Raw genomic sequence first — 22519 nt, forward strand, 5'->3', positions numbered from 1 at the left:
TAAAAAGACAAAAATTCTGGTTTTCCCTTTGGTATCTTCAGGCATTTGATAGCGTCTCACGCTGCCCTGCTGGAAGAATTAAATTGCTTGAGACTGGCAAGTGGAACGGGCGAGGGTGGTAAACAGCAGCAGGGGAAGGCGGCTGCCTGCCAAGGAGGAGGCTGGCGGCCCAGGTCGGGCTGACGTTCATTACCGGGCTGGGAGGGCCGGGCAGCGTGGGGAGCAGAGGTCTGTGGATGTCAGAGCACAGACAGGTAAGGCAGTACAGGCAGGAACCAGGAAATGCGCCAGCTTTTTCCGTTTTCTTGGAACAGGAAAAGTGCAAGTTGATTTTTTTTTTCTTTTTTGGAGGGGAATTGTAGAGGAGAGTTTGGAGGTTGAGGGGTGGATAAAGTGGCCCAAAGTGGGCAAGTCCTTGTGAAAATGAAATATCTAGACTAGAGATACCCAGCATGGCGCCCCTGAGTCAACAGCACAGCCCCACCTGCGAGCAATGTTCCTGCTCCGGCCCAGCAAGACCCACTCAATGAGAACCTGTAACCAGCCTTCCAGGTGGCTCTGGTGCGTCGTCAAGTCTGAAAGGCACTGGTCTAAGTGAGCGTCACCTTGGACAGGAGGGGCTCTTTAAACCTCCCCTGAGCAGAGACACAAATGGTGACACAAAAGAGCAAGGGCAGAGTCCAGTCACCTTCAGAAGCCCAGGACGGAAGTGAGTGGCCCGGGGTCTCGCGAGAGCAGGCGGTAGTGCTGGGCGTGGCCTGCAGGTCTCACGCCCCTGCCCACGCCCACGCCCACGCTCCTCTCCGCAGTATATCATGAATCCATCAGGGAAGACCCGGGAGAAGGATGAGCCCATCACTTCTTCTCTGGCTCAGAGAGAATGTGACGAAGAGTCCCGCATCGCCGGTCACCTGTTTTGACAGTCCCACCTGCACTGCCGGACCTCACCAGGATAGAAGACGAAGCGTGTGGTTGTATCGGATCTGCGGCAGGAGGTGGGTGAGTCGGCATCGTGCCCTGTCCTGGGAGCCAGGCAGCAATGAAGAGCCAGGAGCAGAGGAAAAGGTTATAAAAATGTTTAGTCTTTGCTTTATTGAGTTACAACAAATGAACAACAAGTTAGAAAAATTGTTTTTTTCTTTTCCAAACTCCCTAACATTTTATTTCTGCAGTGTACTCAAATTGGGGGGGTGGGGGTGGGGGAAGGGACTGCAAACACAATTCATATTGCAACATGTATACCAGATATGTCTCTTGGTTTTGCTTCTTTAAAAGTTAGGACTAACCCAGGGAAAAAAGTGCACTCAGGAATCTAAAATTGGCCCAAAACAAAACACGCAAACAAATCAATTCATGGTGAAGCGTCAAGCTGAAATCTTATCAAAAACCACGCTGAGAAAAGGCAGGAACGGAAGCGAAAACCCAAGCTGTTCCTCTCTGTACCATCCAGTTAGGAAGATCTTTTGTTTTTATTTTATAAAAGTAAAGATGACGCTAATGCATGTGGAGCCCTTTCTGCTGGTTACTAAAAAGACGCTCAGAGGGTAGCCACACCCCCTCTGGTTCTCTTGGTGCTGGCTGGGCACAAGGTCTGACCTCAGAGACCAGGCTGGCCTGGTGTCGGTTCAGAAATCCTTGTGCGTGGCTAAGCAGGGACCCCAAAGACAGCTGGGAAAAAACTGGACATGGATTTGATCTGGAAGTTCTGTTAAACTGCACATGGCCCTCTGGGTTAAGCCAGATGCCTGAGCCTCAGCCTGTCCCCTGAAGAAATCTCCCCACTTTCAAACTACCTTGAAAAGCGAACCCTCCCTACCTAAAATCCAGTAGATATAATGGCACTAATGCTAATATCCCGCCTCCCCCAAATTAAAAAAAAAAAAAAAAAAAAAAAAACGGAAAAAAAAAGAAAAGCACATGTGATCCGCCCTCCCTGCTGGAAAAAAACCTTACAATGGTAGTGCTGGAAAAGGAAGTTGCCCTTGATTAAAAAGGTAACAAAATTCCCACATTGTACAAATCGGTTCCAGTATAGCAAGAGGCAGGGGCCCGGGCAGAGGAGCAAACTATGTACAAGGAGCCATGGAAAACGCAGTAGTAGGACTTTGGCACTCTGAACAGTTCCCACCGGGCCTCTGGGACGTGCGTGCGCGTGAAGGCAGCTGGGATTCCTGTGGCCGCAGGCACCCGCATGCTAAGTCCTTCCACTTGGAGTCTCTGGCCAGGGTGGCCCACAGCCGGGGAGGGAAGTTCTCTTCTTTCTTCAAAGACAGAGCATCCCCTTTATCAGCACAGCAGTTCTGCCAGGCTCCCTGGAAGGACAACACAAAACGGGAGAGAGGATGTCAGGGAGATGACTGTCATGCCCTGGGGAAGGCATGGGGGGTGGCCTCCCCCCACCCCCGCTCTCCTGGGCAGAGACTCCCAAAGCCATCCTGGGACCTGGAGGAGAGACAAACACCCTTCAAGCGTGGGGCCTGTTTTAAAGAACCAAATGTGTTTCCTGAGCACAGTCTGATAGTATGGGAAGCGTCTCCAGAATAAGGCCTTTGAGAACAGGATGACTTTCTGGGCAAGCAAAGGAAGTGCTTCATTTCATCATTACAAGACTCTTCTTTTTTTTTTTTTTTTTTTTGCCATTTCTAGGGCCGCACCCTCGGCATATGGAGGTTCCCAGGCTAGGGGGTCTAATCAGAGCTGTAACGGCCGGCCTACACCAGAGCCACGGCAACTTGGGATCCGAGCCCCATCTGCAACCTACACCACAGCTCACGGCAACGCCAGATCCTTAACCCACTGAGCAAGGCCAGGGATCAAACCTCATGGTTCCTAGTTGGCTTTGTTAACCACTGAGCCATGACGGGAACTCCTTAAGACCGTTTTCTTATTCCTAGAGAGGCAGCCAGTCACAGTGGTTCCTAAAAGGCCCTGGAATCAGACAAACCTGGATGTGGGTCCTGACTTCCCTGTACACTGGCCAGGGGGCCACACACACATCATCCCCTGAGGGCTTCGTTTTCACTGCTGTGAAACAGGCATGCTGATAGCACCCACCTGGTAACGTGGGTGTGACAATTAGTTGATACAGACACCAGCATTTAAAATAGCCCCTGGGGAGTTCCTGTTGAGGCTCAGTGGTTAACGAATCTGACTAGGAACCATGAGGTTGCAGGTTTGATCCCTGGCCTTGCTCAGTGGGTTAAGGATCCGGCGTTGCCGTGAGCTGTGGTGTAGGTTGCAGATGCGGCTCGGATCCCCTGTGGCTGTGGCTGTGGTATAGGCTCCAATTAGACCCCTGGCCTGGGAACCTCCATGTGACGTGGGTGCGGCCCTAGAAAAGACAAAAAAAAAAGTGCCTGGCATGTGGTAAGTGTCATGTGTGCTTTTGTTGTGTTTGTTAGATGGAGGCTTTTCCAAATGTGATAGGATCCAGAATAGCAATCCTAATAGGATGGGAAGGTTTAAGTGTATTTTTAATTGAATGTTTCTGTCAACCCTCAGAGGTGCATATGTTATTATTATTCCCATTTTACAGCTGAGGAAACTGAGCACAGGGAGGCTAAAAAAACTTGCCCCTGATCATACAGCTAGAAAGTGGCAGAGCCAACATTTCAACCCGGGCAATTTCCAGTCTGTGCTCTTAAACAGTGTTAAGAGGCTATGGGAGAAGTGTTTCATGCTTTTTTTTTTCTTTTTTTTTGGCCTTTTAGGGCCACAGGTGTGGCACATGGAAGTTCTCAGGCTAGGGGTCAAATTGGAGCTATAGTTGCTGGCTTACGCTTCAGCCACAGCAAAGCCAGATCCAAGCCACATCTGCAAACAAATATGACCTATTTAATTTTTTTGTCCTTTTTTTTTTTTTTTAAAGGGTCACACCCATGGCATATGGAGGTTCCCAGGCTAGGGGTTAAATTGGAGTTGTGGCCGCCAGCCTACACCACAGCCACAGCAACGCTGGATCCTTAACTCACTGAACAAGGCCAGGGATGGAACCTGCATCCTTATGGATGCTAATCGGGTTTGTTTCCACTGAACCACAATGGGAACTCCTGAAGTGCTTCATTCTTATATGCTTTGGAGTAACGAAAGTAGTCCCAGGGCCCTCTCATGGGTTAGTTGTGTCCTCTCATCCCCCAAAGAGATGCTGAAGTCCTAACCCCTAGAACCTAGAAGGTAACCCTTTTGGGAAATTCCTTTACAGAGGTGATCAAAGTTAAAATGAGGTCATTAGGGTGGGACCTGGCCCCATAGGGCTGGTGTCCTTATAAAAAGGGGACATTTGGACCCAGAGACAGACACACACAGGAAGAACACCATGGGAAGATGAAGGCAGAAATTGGGGCGATGCATCTATGAGCCAAGGAATACCAAGGACTGCCAGCAACTCACCAGGGGCTCAGACAGACATTCGGAACTTTCTCCCTCACAGCCCTCAGAAGGCACAGCCCTGCCAACACCGGCCTCCAGACTGTGGGAGAGTAAATTCCTGGTGGTTGCATAGCCAGCTTGTGGTACTCTGAGGCCCTCAGGAATTCAGACAGACCTCCTTTTCCTCTGTGGGCTCCTTGGACCCCAGGATCCCGAGCAAGGGAAGCAAGGGGAAGGCTCAGGGCTGCAAAGGACACAGCCAGGATTCCATCCCAGGCTGGGAGGTGATCAAATCTATAGATTCCTGAAGCTGCTGGCTTTTCCTCTGCTTCCCTCTTGGTAAGGCCGTGTTACTGCTTGGTCACGTCTCTGGCTGAGAAGGCAGCTCAGAAGGCCCTGAGAAGTTGTGTGTGTGCATGAGCACGGGACCAAGAGCAGGAAGATCAGGCTTCTCAGCCACAGGCATCAGCAGATCACTTATACGGTCATTCATTCCTAATGTCTGGAGGTCAAATGTACCCACATTCCCTGAATAGTTGAGGGAGTTCCCTGGTGGCCTAGTGGTGAAGGGTCTGGTGGTGTCACTTCTGTGGTTTGGGTTCAGTCCCTGGTCTGGGAACTGCTACCTGCTGTGGGCATGGCAAAAAAAAAAAAAAAAAAAAAGTGAATATTGGAGTTAAGAAACCAACTTGTAAGAGAAATGTATGTGGATGAAACCAGATTCCAGGAGTGTCCTTGGGATCTGGCACCACCCAAAAGTGATCCAGCAGAAGTCACCGAATCCTAAGAGCTGCAGGGATCCTCCAAGGTGATGCTGCTAACCTCACTCGTATCACGAGGAGAAAAGGATGCTCAGGCAGCAAAGGTGATCTCCCAGGTCTGCTCAGCGGCAGAGTCAAGAGCAATAGTAATCATGGTGGTGAGAATGGTTAAAATTTATCTCCTGCTTATTAGGAGCCAGGCCCAATGCTAAGCGCTGATAGGGATCATCATTAATTTTCAGGGTAACCCGGTAACTGGGGAGGTAGGCCCACTCCACCGTGAAGAGATGGGGGCTCAGCAGGATCAAATGACGTCGGGCAAGTCGTAAGTGGTGGAGTCTGGATTCCACCGAGGCCAATCCAACGTTAGCGGCTCCTCCCCATCCCTGACCCGCCTCTGGCCTTGCCCTACACGCACAGGTGCTCCCTGTACGGAGCTACCTGGAGAGAGGAGAGCGCATGTCTGCTTCAAAGATGGGGTCAGGTGGTCCCAGGCACCCGGAGAGGCCAACATGCCTTATCACTGATCCCACACCAGCTTCCAACGCTCCCCAAAGAACAGGGATCCCCCAGCAAACCGGGTCTTCCCACCACCTTTGGAAGAGGCTGCCTCTGGTTGGCTGTATCGTCCAAGCAGCTCTCAAGACTCTGGGAAAACATGGCCCAGGAGGCTAAAGGGTGACTCTTCCTCCCAAGCAGACTGCAGCACGCCAGCGCAGCACAGGACTCTGGGTAGTGGTCATCGGGGCAGAGTGGAAAGAGCCGTGGAGTTGGAGGAAGCCGGAACCCGGGTCAGCCGCTTCGCAGCTGTGTGCCAAGGTCAGTAACTTAACCTCCCTGAGCCTCGTTTCCAATTCACAAGCCCCGGCTGCTGGGAGGGGAAGAGATGAGGTGTAAAGCATACGGGGGCTCCAGAAATATTGCTTCATTTTTCTTGGAGGAAAGCCAGGTGCAAATGAGGGCTTTAGGTGTAAGTGAGCTCACTTGTGTGTGTGTGTGTGTGTGTGTGTGTGTGTGTGTGTGTGTGTGTGTGCGCGTGCGCATGCGAATACACGCTTGTTCTCTCATACAGAAAACTGAACCCTGTCTCTTTAAGGAATTGACAGAAACTTGCTTTTTAGGTAAACCTCAGGATTAAGGTAGTTCTTCATCTGGCAGGTTTTTAAATTTATTATTTATTTATGCATGCATGCTTTTTAGGGCTGCACCTGAGTTCCCAGGCTAGGGGTTAAGTCGGATCCCACATTGCTGCTGGACTACAGCAACGTGGGATCCAAGCTGGACCTTTGACCTACACCACAGCTCGTGGCAATATTGGATCCTTAGTGAGGCCAGGGATCAAACAGCATCCTCATGGATACTAGTTGGATTTGTTACCGCTGAGCCCATCGGGAGCTCCTGGCAAGTTTTTTTTAGATGGAAGTATAGTTGATTTACAATATTGTTTCATGTGTATGGCAACATGATTCAGTTGTATATACAGATATATATATATTTCAGATTATTTTCCATTATATATTATTACATTGACTACCATTCCCTGTGCTTATACAGGAAATCCTGTTTATCTGTTTTGTGTAGAGTGTAAATGTTAATTCTTTACTTCTAATTTATCCCCCCCCCCCTTTTCCCCTTTGGTAACCATAAGTTTGTTTTCTATGTGAGTCTGTTTTTGTTTCATACATAGATTCATTTATATTATTTTTTAGATTCCACATATAAGTGATACCATGTAATATTTGACTTACTTCATTAGTATAATAATTTCTAGGTCCATCCATGTTGCTGAAAATATTTCATTCTACTTTATGGCTAATAGTCCATTACACACACACACACACACACACACACACACACACACACGCATACCTAGCACATCTTAAGCCAGTTGTCTGTGGATGGGCACTTGGGTTGTTCCCATGTCTTGATTTCTATAAATAGTGCTGTGGTGAACACTGGGGTGCATGTGTCCTTTTGAATTAAAGCTTTCATCATTTCTGGACTGGGATTGCTGGATCATATGATAGCTTGGTTTTCAGATGTTTAAGGAATATTCCAACTATTTTCAATAGTATTTACATACCAATCTGCATTCCCACTGACAGTTCAGGAGGGTTCCTTTTCTCCACACCCTCTCTAGTATTTATTATTTATAGACTTTTGGGTGACAGACATTCTGAGCAGTGCAAGGTGATTCCTTATTGTGGTTTTGATTTGCATTCTGCTAATAATTAGACACGCTGGACATCTTTTCCATGTGCGTTGGTTATCTGTTTTTTTTTTTTTTTTTTGAGGAAGGTCCATTGAAGTCTTCTGCCCATTTTTTGATTGGGTTGTTTTCTCTGTTGAGTTGTATGGGTTGATTGTATAGTTTACATATTAACCCCTTGTTGGCTGCATCATTTGCAAACATTTTTTCTCCTTCAGGTTGTCTTTTCATTTTGTTGATGGTTCCTTCCACTGAGCAAAAGCTTTTAAGGTTGATTAGGTCCTATTTGTTTAGTTTTGCTTTTATTTCTTTTGCCTTGTATATACTGACCTAAGAAAATATTGCTATGATTTTTGTCGGAATATATTGCTTATGTTCTTTTCTAAGAATTTTATGATGTCACGTCTTATTTTTAAGTCTTTAAGCCATTTTTAGGTTATTTTTGTGTATGGTGTCGGGTGTGTTCGAACTTCCTTGATTTATATGTTGCTGCAAATCAAGGAAGTTAGAAATTTCCCAATACCATTTGCTGAAGAGACTGCCTTTTCTCCGTTGTCTATTCTCGCCTCCTTTGTTATAGATTACTGTAGGTGTGTGAGTTTCTGAGCTTTCCATTCTGTGCCACTGATGTATATGTCTTTTTGTGCCAACACCATGCTCTTTTGATTACTGAAGCTTTGTAGTATAGCTGAAGTTTGGAAGGGTTTGCTTCCTGCTTTGTTCTTTTTCTTCAGGACTGCTTTGGCAATTCTGGGTCTCTTGTGGTTCCATGTAAATTTTAGGATTATTTGCTCTAGTTCAGTGAAAAATGTCACAGGTATTTTGATAGGGATTGCAATAAATCTGCAGGTTGCTTTGGGTAGTATGGCCATTTCACCAATATTCTTCCAATCCAAGAACATGGGCTATCTTTCCATTTCTTTGAATCCTCTTCGGTTTCTTTGATGGTAACGTTATTCCCTGTCTTATGTGTATGAATATGTATAATCAATTCTCTGCCCATACGCATTAATAAAGAAAAATAATGACTGAACAAGGCCTTTAAAAAGAACAGCAACAACAACAAAATCTGCAAAAAAATAGATGGCAAGGCCAAAGGGTAACTTGGAGAAGGGGAGACAAAGCCACTCCTTTTTTTTTTGGCTTTTGCAGTGACCCCAGATGTTCATGAATGGCTCTGGGCTCTGGAAGCACCCTCAGATGCACTGGGTTTCAGTTCTCCTTGACCTCCCCAGGCTGTGGGAGCTGGCAGCACTCCCAAAGTCAGGCTGGGAAGACGCTGGACACCAGGGGCAGCGGTGGTTTCTCCATGCAGGACACAGCCCGGCCCCATGGCCTTCCCCTGGGGCAGCCCATGCCAGCTATGGGCCACTTCCTGGAAGGCCTTGCTCCCAGGTGCCCTCAGTTCACCTTGTTAAACCTTCCTGTGCTGGGGCTTGTGTGGCCCAGCTGTCATCACGATGTCTTCACATCGCTGGGTTAACTGTCCATCCACAGTGGTCACTGCTGCCCCTGTCATGCCCCGCCCCCTTCCCAGCACCGTGTCTGGCTCAGTGAGGATACCCAAATGTTCATTAATGCATGAAAAGTGCAAAGAGAGCACAGTGCCGTGAGAGGTGGCTGGTTATTATATAAGATTGGTGACGAAGTTCCCATTTCAGTCTTTTATTTTTTATTTTTTATTATTTTTCGTCTGTTTGCCTTTTCTAGGGCTGCTCCCGCAGCATATGGTGGTTCCCAGGCTAGGGGTCGAATCGGAGCTGTAGCCACCGGCCTACGCCAGAGCCACAGCAACATGGGATCTGAGCCGTGGCTGTGACCTACACCACAGCTCATGGCAACGCCAGATCCTTAACCCACTGAGCAAGGCCAGGGATTGAACTCGCAACCTCATGGTTCCTAGTTGGCTTCGTTAACCACTGAGCCATGACGGGAACTCCCCCATCTCAATCTCTTTTAAAGAGTGTTTCAGAGATTTTTGACTCTTTGGCCTCTTGCGAAGCCCCTGGGCTTCTACCTGGAGTCTGACCACTTGGTCAGGGACATTCCCCACTGCAGAGAACGGCAGCCTGATGGGCTCACTTCATCCCAGAGCACCAGATCTCAGCTTTGGGTAAAGTGGCAAGGTCATGGGGGCCCTTTCCTTACGGCCACTGTCCAAATATTTCCACCAAGGGGATGGCCAGCCTCTCCCCACTCACTGCCCAGTGCAGGGAACCCACTGCCTCCCACAGCTGTCCCTGTCTGTCTTGGGGACAAACTGGAACGCTCAAAAGTACTATCTAATTCTTTAGCAGAATCTGCTTGCCTATTAACTTTACCTTTGGGGAAGCATGAAACGATTAGAGTTCTTTGCCCCTATGGTAGCTCTCTGTTCTATTTCTCTTTAATTTTCCCTGTAGGGATGTCCCTTAGGCACCGCGGACTCAAGAGAGAATAACATCATAGTCCATGAGACAGAAAAACAAGCACTATGGTTGTGCTTTATGGCTCAATATTTCTGAGTCAAACTTTCTTTTACTGGGAGGGGGCATGGTCTGATTGGAATTAGAATTGAAGGGACATGGTGACACAGAGAAAGACTAAGTAATTTTCCAGTGGGTGAGGACAACTTCTTACAATCCCAGATCATCCCTACATTAGGCCTTGGTCAGGTCTGAGCAAGGCTCATTCCTTGCAGCAGTTTGGGGAGGCCTCAGGGGTTTGGGGAAAATCGCTGAGACGCATAAGCCAGCGCAATCTTCCCACTCGCCGGCGGAGAGGCTCAGGGGGGCCAATGGCTCTTCCTGCCCCCTTCCCGTCAGTGGGATGTTATCCCGGGGAGTTCAAAGAATTGGAGCAAATGGGCTTGTAATTTAAAGGCAGACTCCGGATGTGGTTATGAGTGAGTGTGGGTTTGGGTTGGAATTGCAGCTCTACTGCTTTCTACATTAGTGACCTTGGGCCAGTTACCTTTCTGTGTCCTAGTCTCATCGGCCATAAAATGAAGAAAATAATGTCTCTGGAGAGTTGTTCACAGATGTAAAGTACTCAGCAAATGTTACTCCTTGTTGTTGCCCCAAGCCCCTTACCCCACCCCAAGATGCAATTAACAGCTGAAAGCACGCGCTTATAGGGGGTGGGTGTGTCAGGCAAGATGGCCAAGTTCTTCACAGGGAGAAGAATATGCAGCTTCTGAGTTGGTGTCCACTGAGCAGGTGCAGATGTTAATGCCAGGCCCCTGTTTCTGGGCTTTCGCTTATATTATCTCATTTAGTGCTGACAACCACAGACAAGCCTATTAGTAAGTTCTATGGACCGAACTGTGTCCCACCCCAAATTCATATGCTTAACTTGAGTCCCCAGTATGACTGTTTGCGGAGATGGGGTCTTTAAGGAGGTGATGAAAGGTTAAATAAGGTCATAAGGGTGGGGCTCCAATCCAACAGGATGCGTGTCCTTATGTGACAAGGAAGAGCCACCAGGAGGTTACATGCACAAAGGAAAGGCCACGTGAGGACCCAGAGATGGTGGCCATCTGCAAGACAAGGAGAGGGGTCTCACCGGACACCAACCCTGCTGGCATCTTGATCTTGAGCTTTTAGCCTCTAGAACGGCAAGAAAATAGATTTCTGTTCCTTAAGCCACCCAGTTTGTGTTATGCTGTTATGGCAGCCCCAGTTGACTAATGCAGTATTAAGGCTGTAGAAACTTAATCATAAACAAGAATAAAATAAAATGCATAGGCAGGTGGGTGATCTAGAATTTTCTACCTTCCGTCTTCCATGTACCACCAGGGCAGAGTGATCTCAACACCCAGACATCTGCAAGATGACTTTCCTTTTGCTCCTTCCTTGAGTATCTCAGAGGGTCTCAAACTTTGTCTACGTGGTCATACACAAGAATCATAGTCATCTTTATTGGTGAGTTAGAGGAGTTTCAAGGGGAAAATCTGATGGTAGGTGAGTCCACTTACCATTCTGGCTTTGAACCCCCACACTTGAATGAACTGTGAACTCACAGCCACTACAGTCACCTTGCAGGTTCCCTTCCATCCCAGGGTCTTTCAGTATCTTATTTCTTCTGCCTGGGATGCTGCTCTCTCCTGAACCTACTGGATTTCAGTTCATCTACTCCCTGTTCAGGAAGGCCTTGCCTAACCCCTTCCATCAGGTCAAAGTCCCCTAATCTATATTCTCACAGTTCGGTGCCCCTTCCTTTCAAAAAATCTTGTCACCTGGCGGTTTTTCCTTTTTGTTTGATGGAAGTCTCTTGGATCAGAGCTTCAACTAGACCATGAGCTCCATGAGGGCAGGGACATGCTGGGCCCGCCCTCTTTGGCAGCCTGGCACACTGCAGGCATTGCACACATACCGATGGGAGAATGAGCCAGGACATGTATTATGAGCATCGCTGGACCAGCTGCTGCTTCTCCTTGGGGCCGGCATCCTTCCTCTGAGAGCTGAGAGGCTTTGATTTCATTAGGTTCCTAAGCTGCTATAAGCTGCCCAAAGCACCGTGAGAATTCCTAGTGTGAGAAGCTCCAGAATTAGGTAGAAGGCATAGTAGTTAACTCTCCACAAAGTACCAGGGCTGTGAGGCTAATGTACAGTCTCGTAGAATCACCTAGTACGGAGCCAGTGACTGATGCTTCAACAGACCTTTCCCTCGAGCTGCTCACACACAGATAAAGCAAACTGTCCCCAGTTCCTCTCCCCCCGCTGGCTGGCATCTCATAGGACTAATGAGTGATGGAAAAGAGTGAGGAGACGCAAAAGAATACTAGATTCTGGCTAACTGGAAGCCGACTGTCTTCGTTAATTCTCAGGCTGGTTCAACAGACTGCTGTTGAGCATCTATTCTGAATCAGGCACTGGAGGATTCAGAGACTAATGGGATATGGTCCCTGACTTCAAGGGTCTGGTAGAGGAGAGAGAGAGGGAAATAGTTAATTACAACATGTTCACCCATCCATCTGCCCACATGATCTGTATTTGGACAGCTAATCTGAACAGAGTATGGGGATATCCATATCTTGGATCCTAAATTGCAGCCAGGACCCAACACGTGGTTGCCTTGAATATTTTAAGCAAGCCAAACTATGGGAAATAATCTTCTGCTATTTCACAGAACTTACCTCTTCCCCAAAGCCATCCCTAAGTATCAGGAGATGGAAATTGTCAGAAATCAGGAGGCAGCAAAGCAGTGAATGCAGAGTTGTGTGCTAGTTTCCAGTCCCACACGGAATTAAGATGTGACCACATCCTGTTGGTCCAGCTTGGGTGGTGATGGCAGTGCCACATGGGGATGTGGTGGGCCTTGGTGGTCTGGTCAGGCACTGACCTGACAGGTGGAAGGGGGCTGCTAGCTGAGGAACCCCAGGCAAGTATCTCTGAGCCTCAGTTCTGCCCTCTGTAAAATGGGGCAAGAGCTATAGCTTTCTCATTGTGTTGTAAAGTTTAAAGACCTTGACAGATGTGCTTGGAAGAATGCTGAGCACGTGCATATCCAAATAAATAGAATCGCTCCATGGTAGCAGAGCTGGGCTATTCTGTCTGGCCAAATATCAAGGCATATATCTGACAACCTTTGGCTCAAGGAGTTTAACTCATTTTTAGGAGTGGAGGAGTGTATTTTTCAGGCTCTTACCAGGACAGGTCTCTCAATGGATGGCTTGATAATTATTTGGACCCAGAGACGGAATCAAGATGACCCAATTCAAGGCATGGGAGGGATTCCTTATCTTCGTGTCTAATCTCAGGGCCAGGGTGAGCCTGGACTGAGCCACTGTCCTGAGCCTCCCAAAAACTTCAGCCAGAGGAACCAGTTGGGGGGCGGGGGGTGGGGTGGGGAACGCTTCATGCCAACAGGGGGACGTCCCACCCTAGAGTCAGCTCTCGGTGGCTTACCCAGGTTCTCTCTCTCTCACACAGGCATCGCATGCCTCTTATGAAATCAAAACCATGCATGATTTGTAGGATTATTCTCTGTGTGGCAACTGCACGTGACTGCAGTTTCCTAAATAAATATGTGCTTAAATAAAGACACCCCTGAATATTTATGAATTTCAAGAGACCCATGTGTTTGGTTCATACATGCTGTGAAGTAATTTGGAGGTTTTTTTTTTTTTTTTCCTTGGCCCCTCGAGGTTGAAAGCTTCCTTGAAGGGGTGCCTCTTTGGGGACTTGGGACAACTTTCAGATGCCACCACCAGCACAGATGGCGGCCCCTTTCTCTCAATACAGTGGCCCCTGAAAAATATCAGGAGGCCAATTAGAGATCTTGGATGTTGCTGGGGGTTAAGGAGATCTTAGTTTCTTGTTTAGGAATATTTTCTGGCACATACTTAGGGTGTTTACCATACATACACATGAAGAGAGGTTCTTTCCTGGGTTCCTGTTTTGGTGGAGATGGCTTGTTTCTTTATCTCTGAATGATCTGATGTTAATTCAAAAGTCTAACTCTAATAACCCTAGGGATCTCCTGTCACAGGACCAGGGCTGGGCAGTGTCAACCAGAAATGGGGAATTTCTGCCAGAAATAAAGAGGCAGAGACGGCAGTAGGGAGAGTGAGGGCTCTGGAGTGGACCTGAGGTGCTGGCTGGGAGAATATGGATAAGTTCCTTGGTTTCTGAGTCTCGGCTTCTGGGTGTATAAAAAGAGAAGCTTACTTCTCAGGGTCGTTTGAGTTCATAAATAAAGAGGGGTGGTCATTTCCAGGGCTCCCTTGGGGACCTTATCAACCATTCTGGAGGTTCTCACCTTTCCTTATTTCTCCGGAGAAGCCAGCCTGGGCAGACCGTAAATCATGCCTCTCCCTCCTGGTTCTAAGCTGCCCTTGGCTCCCTCGGCTTTGGCTAAGTTGGCCCTTTCCCTCCAGCACCCCTCTCCCTGCCACCTGCTCCCCTTCCCACCTCCTTTCTCCACTTACCATCGAGAAAGCTGCTGTGCTTCAGGCCCTGATTTGCACAGACTTCTGGTGAAACACAGGCACCAAGGACTTGGGTGGCATGTCCCATTATGTGGAGGACATGGCCATTAGTAACCATGGTAACCTCCCTTCTCAGGCTTCTGTGGCTCCACAGACCTAATTTATACCAGTCTCGTCTAGATTTGAAGGGATTCTGGGGACCTTGTCGGTGCAGCAACAAGCGGGGGCTACTCACTGAGACGTGCAGGTGCACCATCCTTTAGCCACAACGAGGCAAACACCACGTACTTTCAGAACCTTTCCAGTTAAAGGAAACAATCCCAAATCTCTATTGGGTAAATGTGGGCACTTATTCTTACAAAAAAAAAAAAAAAAATCCAAAACAGAAAAAGGAAAAGACCTATCTTTCATGTTTGTTTCTTATAGCAGCAAACACAGAACCAGCCTTGTGCTGTGTTAACTTTGCTACTAGACGTTAGAACAGAAAGACTCCCAACGGCCTCAGGCAGTGATGCTGTCACCTAGCAGCGCTGCCTTGCAAATAAGGACACAACATCTCTCGGCCACCGTGTTTCTTCGTTTTAAAAGAGCCTCGAAGGACTCACCAGCTGTGTTAGTATCTCTGTACCCTACAACCGTGTGGACTCTGGCAATGGAAGGAGACCCAGCACCCTCCCCTGGCTCCCTGGGGGAACAGGTGGCATTACCTGGCTAGGCCTGGCCAGCCTCGGCGGGGACGCTGTCGGAGTCCGAGTCGGCCAGCTCCGCGGGGCCTTCTGCCGCCGTCTGACTCCAGCTGTCCGACCTGTCAGAGATGGCATCCTCCTCCCCGACCGTCACCTCCACCCAATCCACGACGCCCGACTCCTCGTTCTCGTCGCTGCCCTGGCCGTCCCGGCTGCTGCCCTCCGACCTGTCCGAGGTGGCCTCTGAGGGCTTCACCGGCAAACCGTCTTTTGCTTGCTCGCTGCCCGCTTTCGCCTTGGGGACCAGCTTCTCCAGGTCGTCCTCGCTGAGCTTCTTGGGGTCCTTGTAATAGGGCTGACCCACCTCACTCCCGTTTTTCGGGTTCTCAGTGAGGATGGTTTTGGCCCCTTTCCTCGACGGGGCATCGCAGCCGTGCTCATCCGCCACGGGCTGCAGCTGGTACTGCTCCATCCACTTTAAGCTTCCAGTTTTTAGCAAGCATCTGTTCTCTTTGAACCAACGCACGATTTCAGTTCGGACCAGGCCTGTCTTTGCAGCAAGCTGGTCATATTCCTGGGGGGTTGGCCACTGGGTTCTGGCAAACGTGCTCCTCAGGAGATGAACCTGCTCTTGACTTTTTGTAATTGCTGGTGAGGGGCTGGGCAGAGAACCGGCCAGCTGGGCACCGGAGAGCTGGTCAAGTCGAGACAGAGCACCGTTGGGGGCCGCGGCGTCTTGGCCTTTCTTGCCGGACCCCATGGAATCCAGGACGGCCTGTTCCATGCTGTCCCGAAGCTTCCGCCTCTCCGAGAACCAGGAGTCGATCTCTCTCCTGCTCAGCTTGGTCTCCACCCTCAGCCTGTCCAGTTCTGCCTGGGTCGGGAAGGAGCTTTTCAAAAAGCTGTCCTCCAGGCTCTTCACCTGACCCTGTGTTTTCTCTTTGAACTTCTGTGGGGCAAAGTCTGGGTATGCGTGGTACGTGCGACCGTGTCGGGAGGCCGCGATGGCCAACTGGTCTTTGGCAAGGGATTCGCTGGTGATGTGGACGATGCCCCTTTGACACCGATAGCGGTGGTCGCTGAACCACTTCTTGATCTCGCTCCGGGCGAGGCCGGTCACCTCGATGAGTCGATAGACCTCAGCGTCATCGGGGAACTGGCTCTGGAGGAAGCTCGCCTTGAGGTGTGCAATCTGCTCTTTCGTCTTCTTGCGCTCGCTGGTCTGGGTCAGTGGTGGGTTGGCCACCTTGGGTGGGGGCTCTGGCACTTGAGCGACGTGTGGACGCTTGGGCTCGGGGGCAGCTTGGGGGGTCACCAAGGGTCTCTTCTGGCCGTGGTTGGTCACCCCGGCCACGGCAAGCGTGATGGGGGCGCAGGAGACGGTTGCTGGCCCGCTGGTCACCTGAGTCAGCACGAGGCTGGTCTGGCCCAGGATCTGGCACGGGAGAGCAGTCTGGAGGATGGGCTGTGACACCTTTGTGGGGGCCAACTGGGCGGGCAGCACAGTGATGGTTGGAGGGACTGACTGGATGGTGCCATTAAACATCTTCTTCCGGGCCTCCTCCACCTCCTCCGGGGACCAGCTGATGCCGTGTTTTAAGCGCTGGGTGGCAAACCAGATTCTGATGTGCTCTTCTGGGTGTTTGGAAGCAGCTGTCAGCCAGGACAACTCGGCCTGGGTTGGGTAAGGGAACTTGTTGAAGGAGTTGATCATGGTGGCGTTGGTGTCCAGGGCAGAGTTGTATTTGGTAGTGTTCAGCGGGACGGGGACCTTGGGGACAAGGTTGATATTTGGTGGCAGCTGGACAGAAGGCATGACGTGTCCTAACGTGTCCTGCAGGAGCTCCACGCCCCCGAGTCTCGAGAGGATCTCAGCTGCGTCTGTTACCAGGCGGGCGGTCCCTTCCACGTGGTTCTCGGGGGCAGCCTCCTCCGGCTTCTTGGGCACCTTCTTGGCATCAGCTTTCGGTTTCCCTGGCTTCATGATGGGGGTTTTACTCACTGAGATCCCAGGATCGCTGTCCCCGCTTCCGGGGCCACTGCTGGTGATGGACACGACGTGGCTGGTGGCATCGATGGACTGCTCCAGGACAGTCTGATTATTGCGCTTGATTAGCTTCAGCTTGAAGTTGGTCTCCCCGGGGTGGAACTTGGCGTTGTGGTCAGACAAGGAGTCGTACTTTTTGGTTGTGAAGTTACACTCGGCACACACGTAGAGGGGGTTGAGGATCACGTTGGGGTGCTGCATGTCGACGTGCTCGGTGAACTCGTTCAGGTTTTGCGTGGAGTAGGGGCAGTATTTGCATTCATAGCCGCCCTGGGGTTTTTTGGATTGGGTTTCTCCCATAGATTTCACCTCGATCACTTCATTTTCTTTGGAAGAGTTCTCAGGTTCTGCTGCCCACGTGTCCTTGGCCGTTTCCGGCTGTGGCGTGCTGATTCCTTTCTCTTTGGCCCTGTCTCCTTCCTCGGGCAAGTCTTGTTCCACTACCTGTGATGTCCGAACCATGCACGGGGTTGTGGATTTTCGTTTGCTCGCCATGTTGCCTGTGTGCAATGGCTTATATGGGGGGCCGGAGGGGGTGGGCAGGGAAGGGGCAGTGAGATTTTTGGGATTCTAAGATCAAAGGCTTTTGGCTTTACGCCCCTTCCAATGGCTTTGGCTTCCCTTGAATGCTGAAGTCTAGGGTTTCCAGAATGATTTCAGCACAGAAAACTGTAAGTGCTCCAACGGCTGAACACAAGAGGCAGCATCATATCTGTGGGACAAGAACATAGAGAGAGTCAGTGTTTCCTCACAAGCATTTCTTTCTGAGTCGCTCCCATGACCCATCCCAACTGGCACCCAAGCAAATATCCAGGTGAGCACAGATGGTGTGAGGGCGGGTGCTCAGCAAAATGAAAGCTCACATTCTTCTCTGCTGTTCTTTGGGAAGGGCAGTGGGACCAGGCTCGAGGCAAGCAAACGAGGATGCAGCTCGCTCGCTGATGTTTAGAGACCGAGGGATAGAGGAAAGCAACAAGGGCATGGAGAGCTTATGAAGGGGTAGGTTTCATGGTGGAGGAGACCTTGCCAGTGAAATGTTGGCTGCTGTTACGGATGGTACCTCCACCGGGGGCTGGAAAGGTGGAATTTAGGTGGGCTTTATAGAAAATGTATATGAATGTTTTGTTTCTTATCATAATAGTAAAATCACTATAGAAAATCCAGAAAATGCCTCAAAGTATAAAGAAAAACATCACCCCAGATATTGTTCCTTCATCTCCTTCATTCCATTTGAACAGTTCCCATTTTCATAAACATTGAGCAAAAGAACAATGAGAAAACAGCTGCATGATATTACACTGTAGGGCTATACCATACGTGATACATTGAGCCATTGGACTTTTGCCGGACATTTATTCCTATTTTCCGGCAGGACAGACTTGCAGTCCATACCCTCAGTCCTTATTTCTGATAACTACATTGCTTTTTGTTTTGATTTGGCTGTGCCTGCGGCATGCGGAAGCTCCTGGGCCAGGGACTAAACCTGCACCACAGCAGTGACAGTGCCGGATCCTTAACTGCTAGGCCACCAGGGAACTCCTCTGATAACTAGCTTTGGGTGAATGCTTAGAAATAAATGCACTGGGTCAAAGAATGTCAACATTTTAAATTCTCTTGACTCATATGGCCAAGTTTTTGCATCATTTGGCCTTTCCCCTGGCAGTGAGTGCCTGCCTCACCGCTTAGCTTACATGAAACATTACCACTAAAAAGCCTGGCCAATTAGATATGGGACAGCTATTTTAATATGCTTTGTGGCTTTTCTTTCTTTTCTTTTCTGTCTTTTTGTCTTTTTAGTGCTGCAAACGTGGTATAGGGAGGTTCCCAGGCTAGGGGTTGAATTGGAGCTATAACTGCTGGCCTACACCACAACCACAGTAACTTGGGATCTGAGCCAAGTCTGCAACCTACACCACAGCTCACAGCAATGCCAGATCCCCAACCCACTGAGTAAGGCCAGGGATCGAACCCGCATCCTCATGGATACTAGTCAGGTTCCTTAACCACTGAGCCACGATGGAAACTCCTTTGTTGCTTTTCTTGATTGCTACTTAGGGTGAACAGTTTTCAAAGAATCACTTGCCATTTGTATTCTTTCTTTTGTGAACTGTGGATTTTTATAATGCGATGCCTATATATAATGTGAACTATGATTTTTATAATGTGATGCCTAATGGTTTTATTATTAATTTATGAGTTCTCTATTTAAAATATTAGCCCTTTACTGTATTGCTTGCAAAATTTTTCCAGTCTGTCATTTACCTTTTAGTTTTGCATATGGAATGTTTCATGTTTTACAGGTAGAAATGTTTATTTTTAGATGGCACTGTTATCAATCTTTTTCACTTGTGGCTTCTTTCAGTGTGGTTTTATATTTAGAATGTGGTTCCCTGTTTTGATAGCGGAGACCTATTATCCTACGTTTTCTTAGAGTGTTTTGGCTTATTTTATATTTAACTCATTTGGACTTGAACAGATTTTGGGGTAAGCTGTGAGATAGAATTCTAAGCATTTTTCTTGAAAGTTATCAATAATCTCAGTTGCATGTATTGTGTTATCTTTTCTCTTCTCACTGAATTGTGGAACCACCTGTGCCATACATTACATTTTTTTTTATATACTAGGGTGTTTCTGGGTTATGCATTCTGTACTTGTTATCTAGCTATTGAGCCTTACACAATTAAAAAAATTTTTTTTGTAGATTAGAGCATGTTTTAATATCTTTATCATTTTTTTTGCCAGACACTTCTGAGTTATTCTGATCACCTATTAATATGTCAATTCTCATAAATCAGAATCATCTGCAAAATAAAATCCTGCTGGAATATTGATTGGAATTGCATTAAATAAACATAAATTTAGGAGTACAGGAACAATTTGCTTATTACGAGGTAGGATATGTTAACAGAACCCAAACAGGGGAAGTGCTAGGCTGGGCCATGCTGAGTATCTAAATGCATGGGCTTCCATAGAGGAGGGCCTTTCACTGTGAGTCTAGAGGAGGAGGGAGAAGTGATTTGAAAGAGGGTTAGCCGATATCCAGGAGAAAGATGGAGGAGATGGAATAGCCCTTCCAGCCTCTCCTGCTGGCCTGGATTTGAGTCCCACTGAAGAGAGAGCTCAAGGCAGAATAATGGGCTTATTTTCAAGAGCAACCCTGTGGGACTAGGGACCCCACTCATCTGTCTAGGTGCTCAGGTAACAAACCTGAGCAGGACTTGGGAGAGGGCCACCCCACCTTGTGAACACAGAAGGTGGCCCCTCTAAGGCGCTTTCATGCTGGGCAATTTATCAGCCGTGGGGAGGTCCCTCGGGGCACAGCAGAGCAGAGGGGGGCCGTGTCGTTATGCTGACCACACCCAAACCGAGGTGTCTGAATGTCAGACTCTTTTCCGCCTCAAACATGGGTCCCCACTAGAGTTTTCATCTCCACCACTGGCCCCACCACGGCAACTGAAGGCCCCGATCTTCTGCACCTCACCCCTCAATGGCTCATCGGCAATCCTGTTGGCTCTGTCTTCAAAAGAAACCCAGTGTCAGACCACTTCCACTTCTCCCTGCCTCATCCAGGCCACGTCCATCTCCTGTCTGGAAGCCTCCCACGGGCCTCCTGCTTCCTTCTTCTCCGGAGCAGCAGAGGGATTTTTTTTTTTTTCCAGCTTCTTGATGGTGATGGTTTGAGATTTATTTTTGGTACTGGAAAGGGCTTAAGTATTATTTTTTTAATCTCCAAATCTTTTTTTTTTTTAGTTGAAGTACAGTTGGTGTACATTATAGTGATTCACAATTTTTGTATTTATTTATTTGCTTTTTTATTTTTTTTGCTTTTTAGGGCTGCACCTGTGGCACATGGGAGTTCCCAGGCTAGGGGTCAAATAGGAGCTACAGCTGCCAGCCTACACCACAGCCACAGCAATGAGGTATCTGAGCCGCATCTGTGACCTACACCACAGCTCACAGCAGTGCTGGATCCTCAACCCACTGAGTGAGCCCAGGGATTGAACCTGCATCCTCATGGATACTAGTTGGATTTGCTTCCACTGCACCACAGCAGGAACTCCTGATTCACAATTTTTAAAGGTTATACTCCAATTACAGTTATTATGGAATATCTGCATACTCCCTGTGCTATACAATATATCCTCATAGCTTATTTATTTTATACACAGTAGTTTATATCTTAATTCCCTACCTCTCCTTTGCCCCTCCTCCTTTCCCTCTCCTACTGGTAACCACTAGTTTGTTCCCTGTATCTGTGAGTCCTCTTCTTCTTTGGTTATATTCACTAGTTGCATTTTTTTAGATTCCACCTATAAGTAATATCATACAGTATTCGTTTTGCTCTGACTTATTTCACTTAGCATAATGCCCTCCAAGTGTATCCGTGTTGCTGCAAGTGGCAAAATTTCATTCTTTTTTTTATGGCTGAATAGTAATTCCTATAGATCTACATCTATATCACATCTTCTTTATCTGTTCATCTGCTGGTGGGCATTTAGGGTGCTTCCATATCTTGGCGATGGTAAATAATGCTCCTATGAACATTGCAGTGCCTGTATCTTTTTGAATTAGTGTTTTTGCTTTTTTCATCTATATCCCCAGGAGGGGAACTGCAAGGTCATATGGTAGTTTCTATTTTTAGTTTTTGAGGAACATCCATACTATTTTTCACAGTGGCTGCATCTATTTATGTTCCCACCAACAGTGTACAAGGGTTCCCCTTTCTTCACTTCCTTGCCAGCAATATCACTGGTGTTCTTTTTGATAACCTTGCAGAAGGAGATTTTAAGAGAAGAACCAGTGTACAACACCTTTCTGCATGAAGCCCTCTCGCTTTTCCCATAGAGTGAACTCCAACCCCAGCACGTTCTGGTCCGTGCTCCCCTCCCCCCAGCTGCTGGAACAGGTGTATCCCTTCCATCACGGGGCCTCTGCCAGACAGTCCACCCCAGAGCTCCTCAGTTTTCATGGCTCCATGAACACGTCACCTCCCACAGAGAGGCCTTTCCAGACCACTGTTCCATGTAAAATAATGCCTCCTCCACTCTCTATTTCCTCATTTTGCTTTGCTTTCACATACATATAAAACTGAAGTATAGTTGATTTATAATACTGTGTTAGCTTCAGGTGTACAGCAAAGTGACTCAGATATATATATATTCTTTTTAAGATTCTTTTCCATATAGGTTATTACAAGATATTGAATATATTTCCCTGCATAGCACTTTTTAATATTCAAAATGTAACAGTTTTGTGATTAGAGGAGGAGGCAGGAAAGAGTATCTATCAACTTGTTTATTGTTTATTTCTCCCTCTAAAATGGTGCTGCTAATGTGATAGCCACTAGCCACATCTGGTTCTTTACATTTATATTAATTAAAATGGAATAAAATTTAAAATCTCGTTTCCAGAGTACCAGCCACATTTCAAGTGCTCAACAGCCACATGTGGCTGGTGGCTATTTGCCTTAAATAGTGCAGGACATGGCTCTCATCGAGGGTTGTTCTCCTGGATGGTGTTGTTCTAGAGTAAAAACTC

General features: G+C 48.0%; 1 protein-coding gene across 2 annotated transcripts in view; it reads right to left on the reverse strand.

Annotated features, from left to right (window-relative positions):
* Positions 1-1061: 1061 nt before the first annotated feature.
* ZHX2 (zinc fingers and homeoboxes 2) overlaps positions 1062-22519 on the reverse strand; it is a 177944-nt gene continuing 156486 nt past the window's right edge. For both annotated transcript variants that reach the window (XM_047783340.1, XM_047783341.1), the window contains 2 exons: positions 14956-17693; positions 1062-2312 (listed from right to left, as the gene is read on the reverse strand). In XM_047783340.1, the coding sequence (XP_047639296.1) occupies positions 14960-17476 (2517 nt within the window). In that variant the 5' untranslated portion in view covers positions 17477-17693 and the 3' untranslated portion in view covers positions 1062-2312; positions 14956-14959. The remainder of the gene's footprint in view (positions 2313-14955; positions 17694-22519) is intronic.

The sequence above is a fragment of the Phacochoerus africanus genome, chromosome 6 (assembly GCF_016906955.1).
Source record: "Phacochoerus africanus isolate WHEZ1 chromosome 6, ROS_Pafr_v1, whole genome shotgun sequence".
NCBI lineage: Eukaryota > Metazoa > Chordata > Mammalia > Artiodactyla > Suidae > Phacochoerus > Phacochoerus africanus.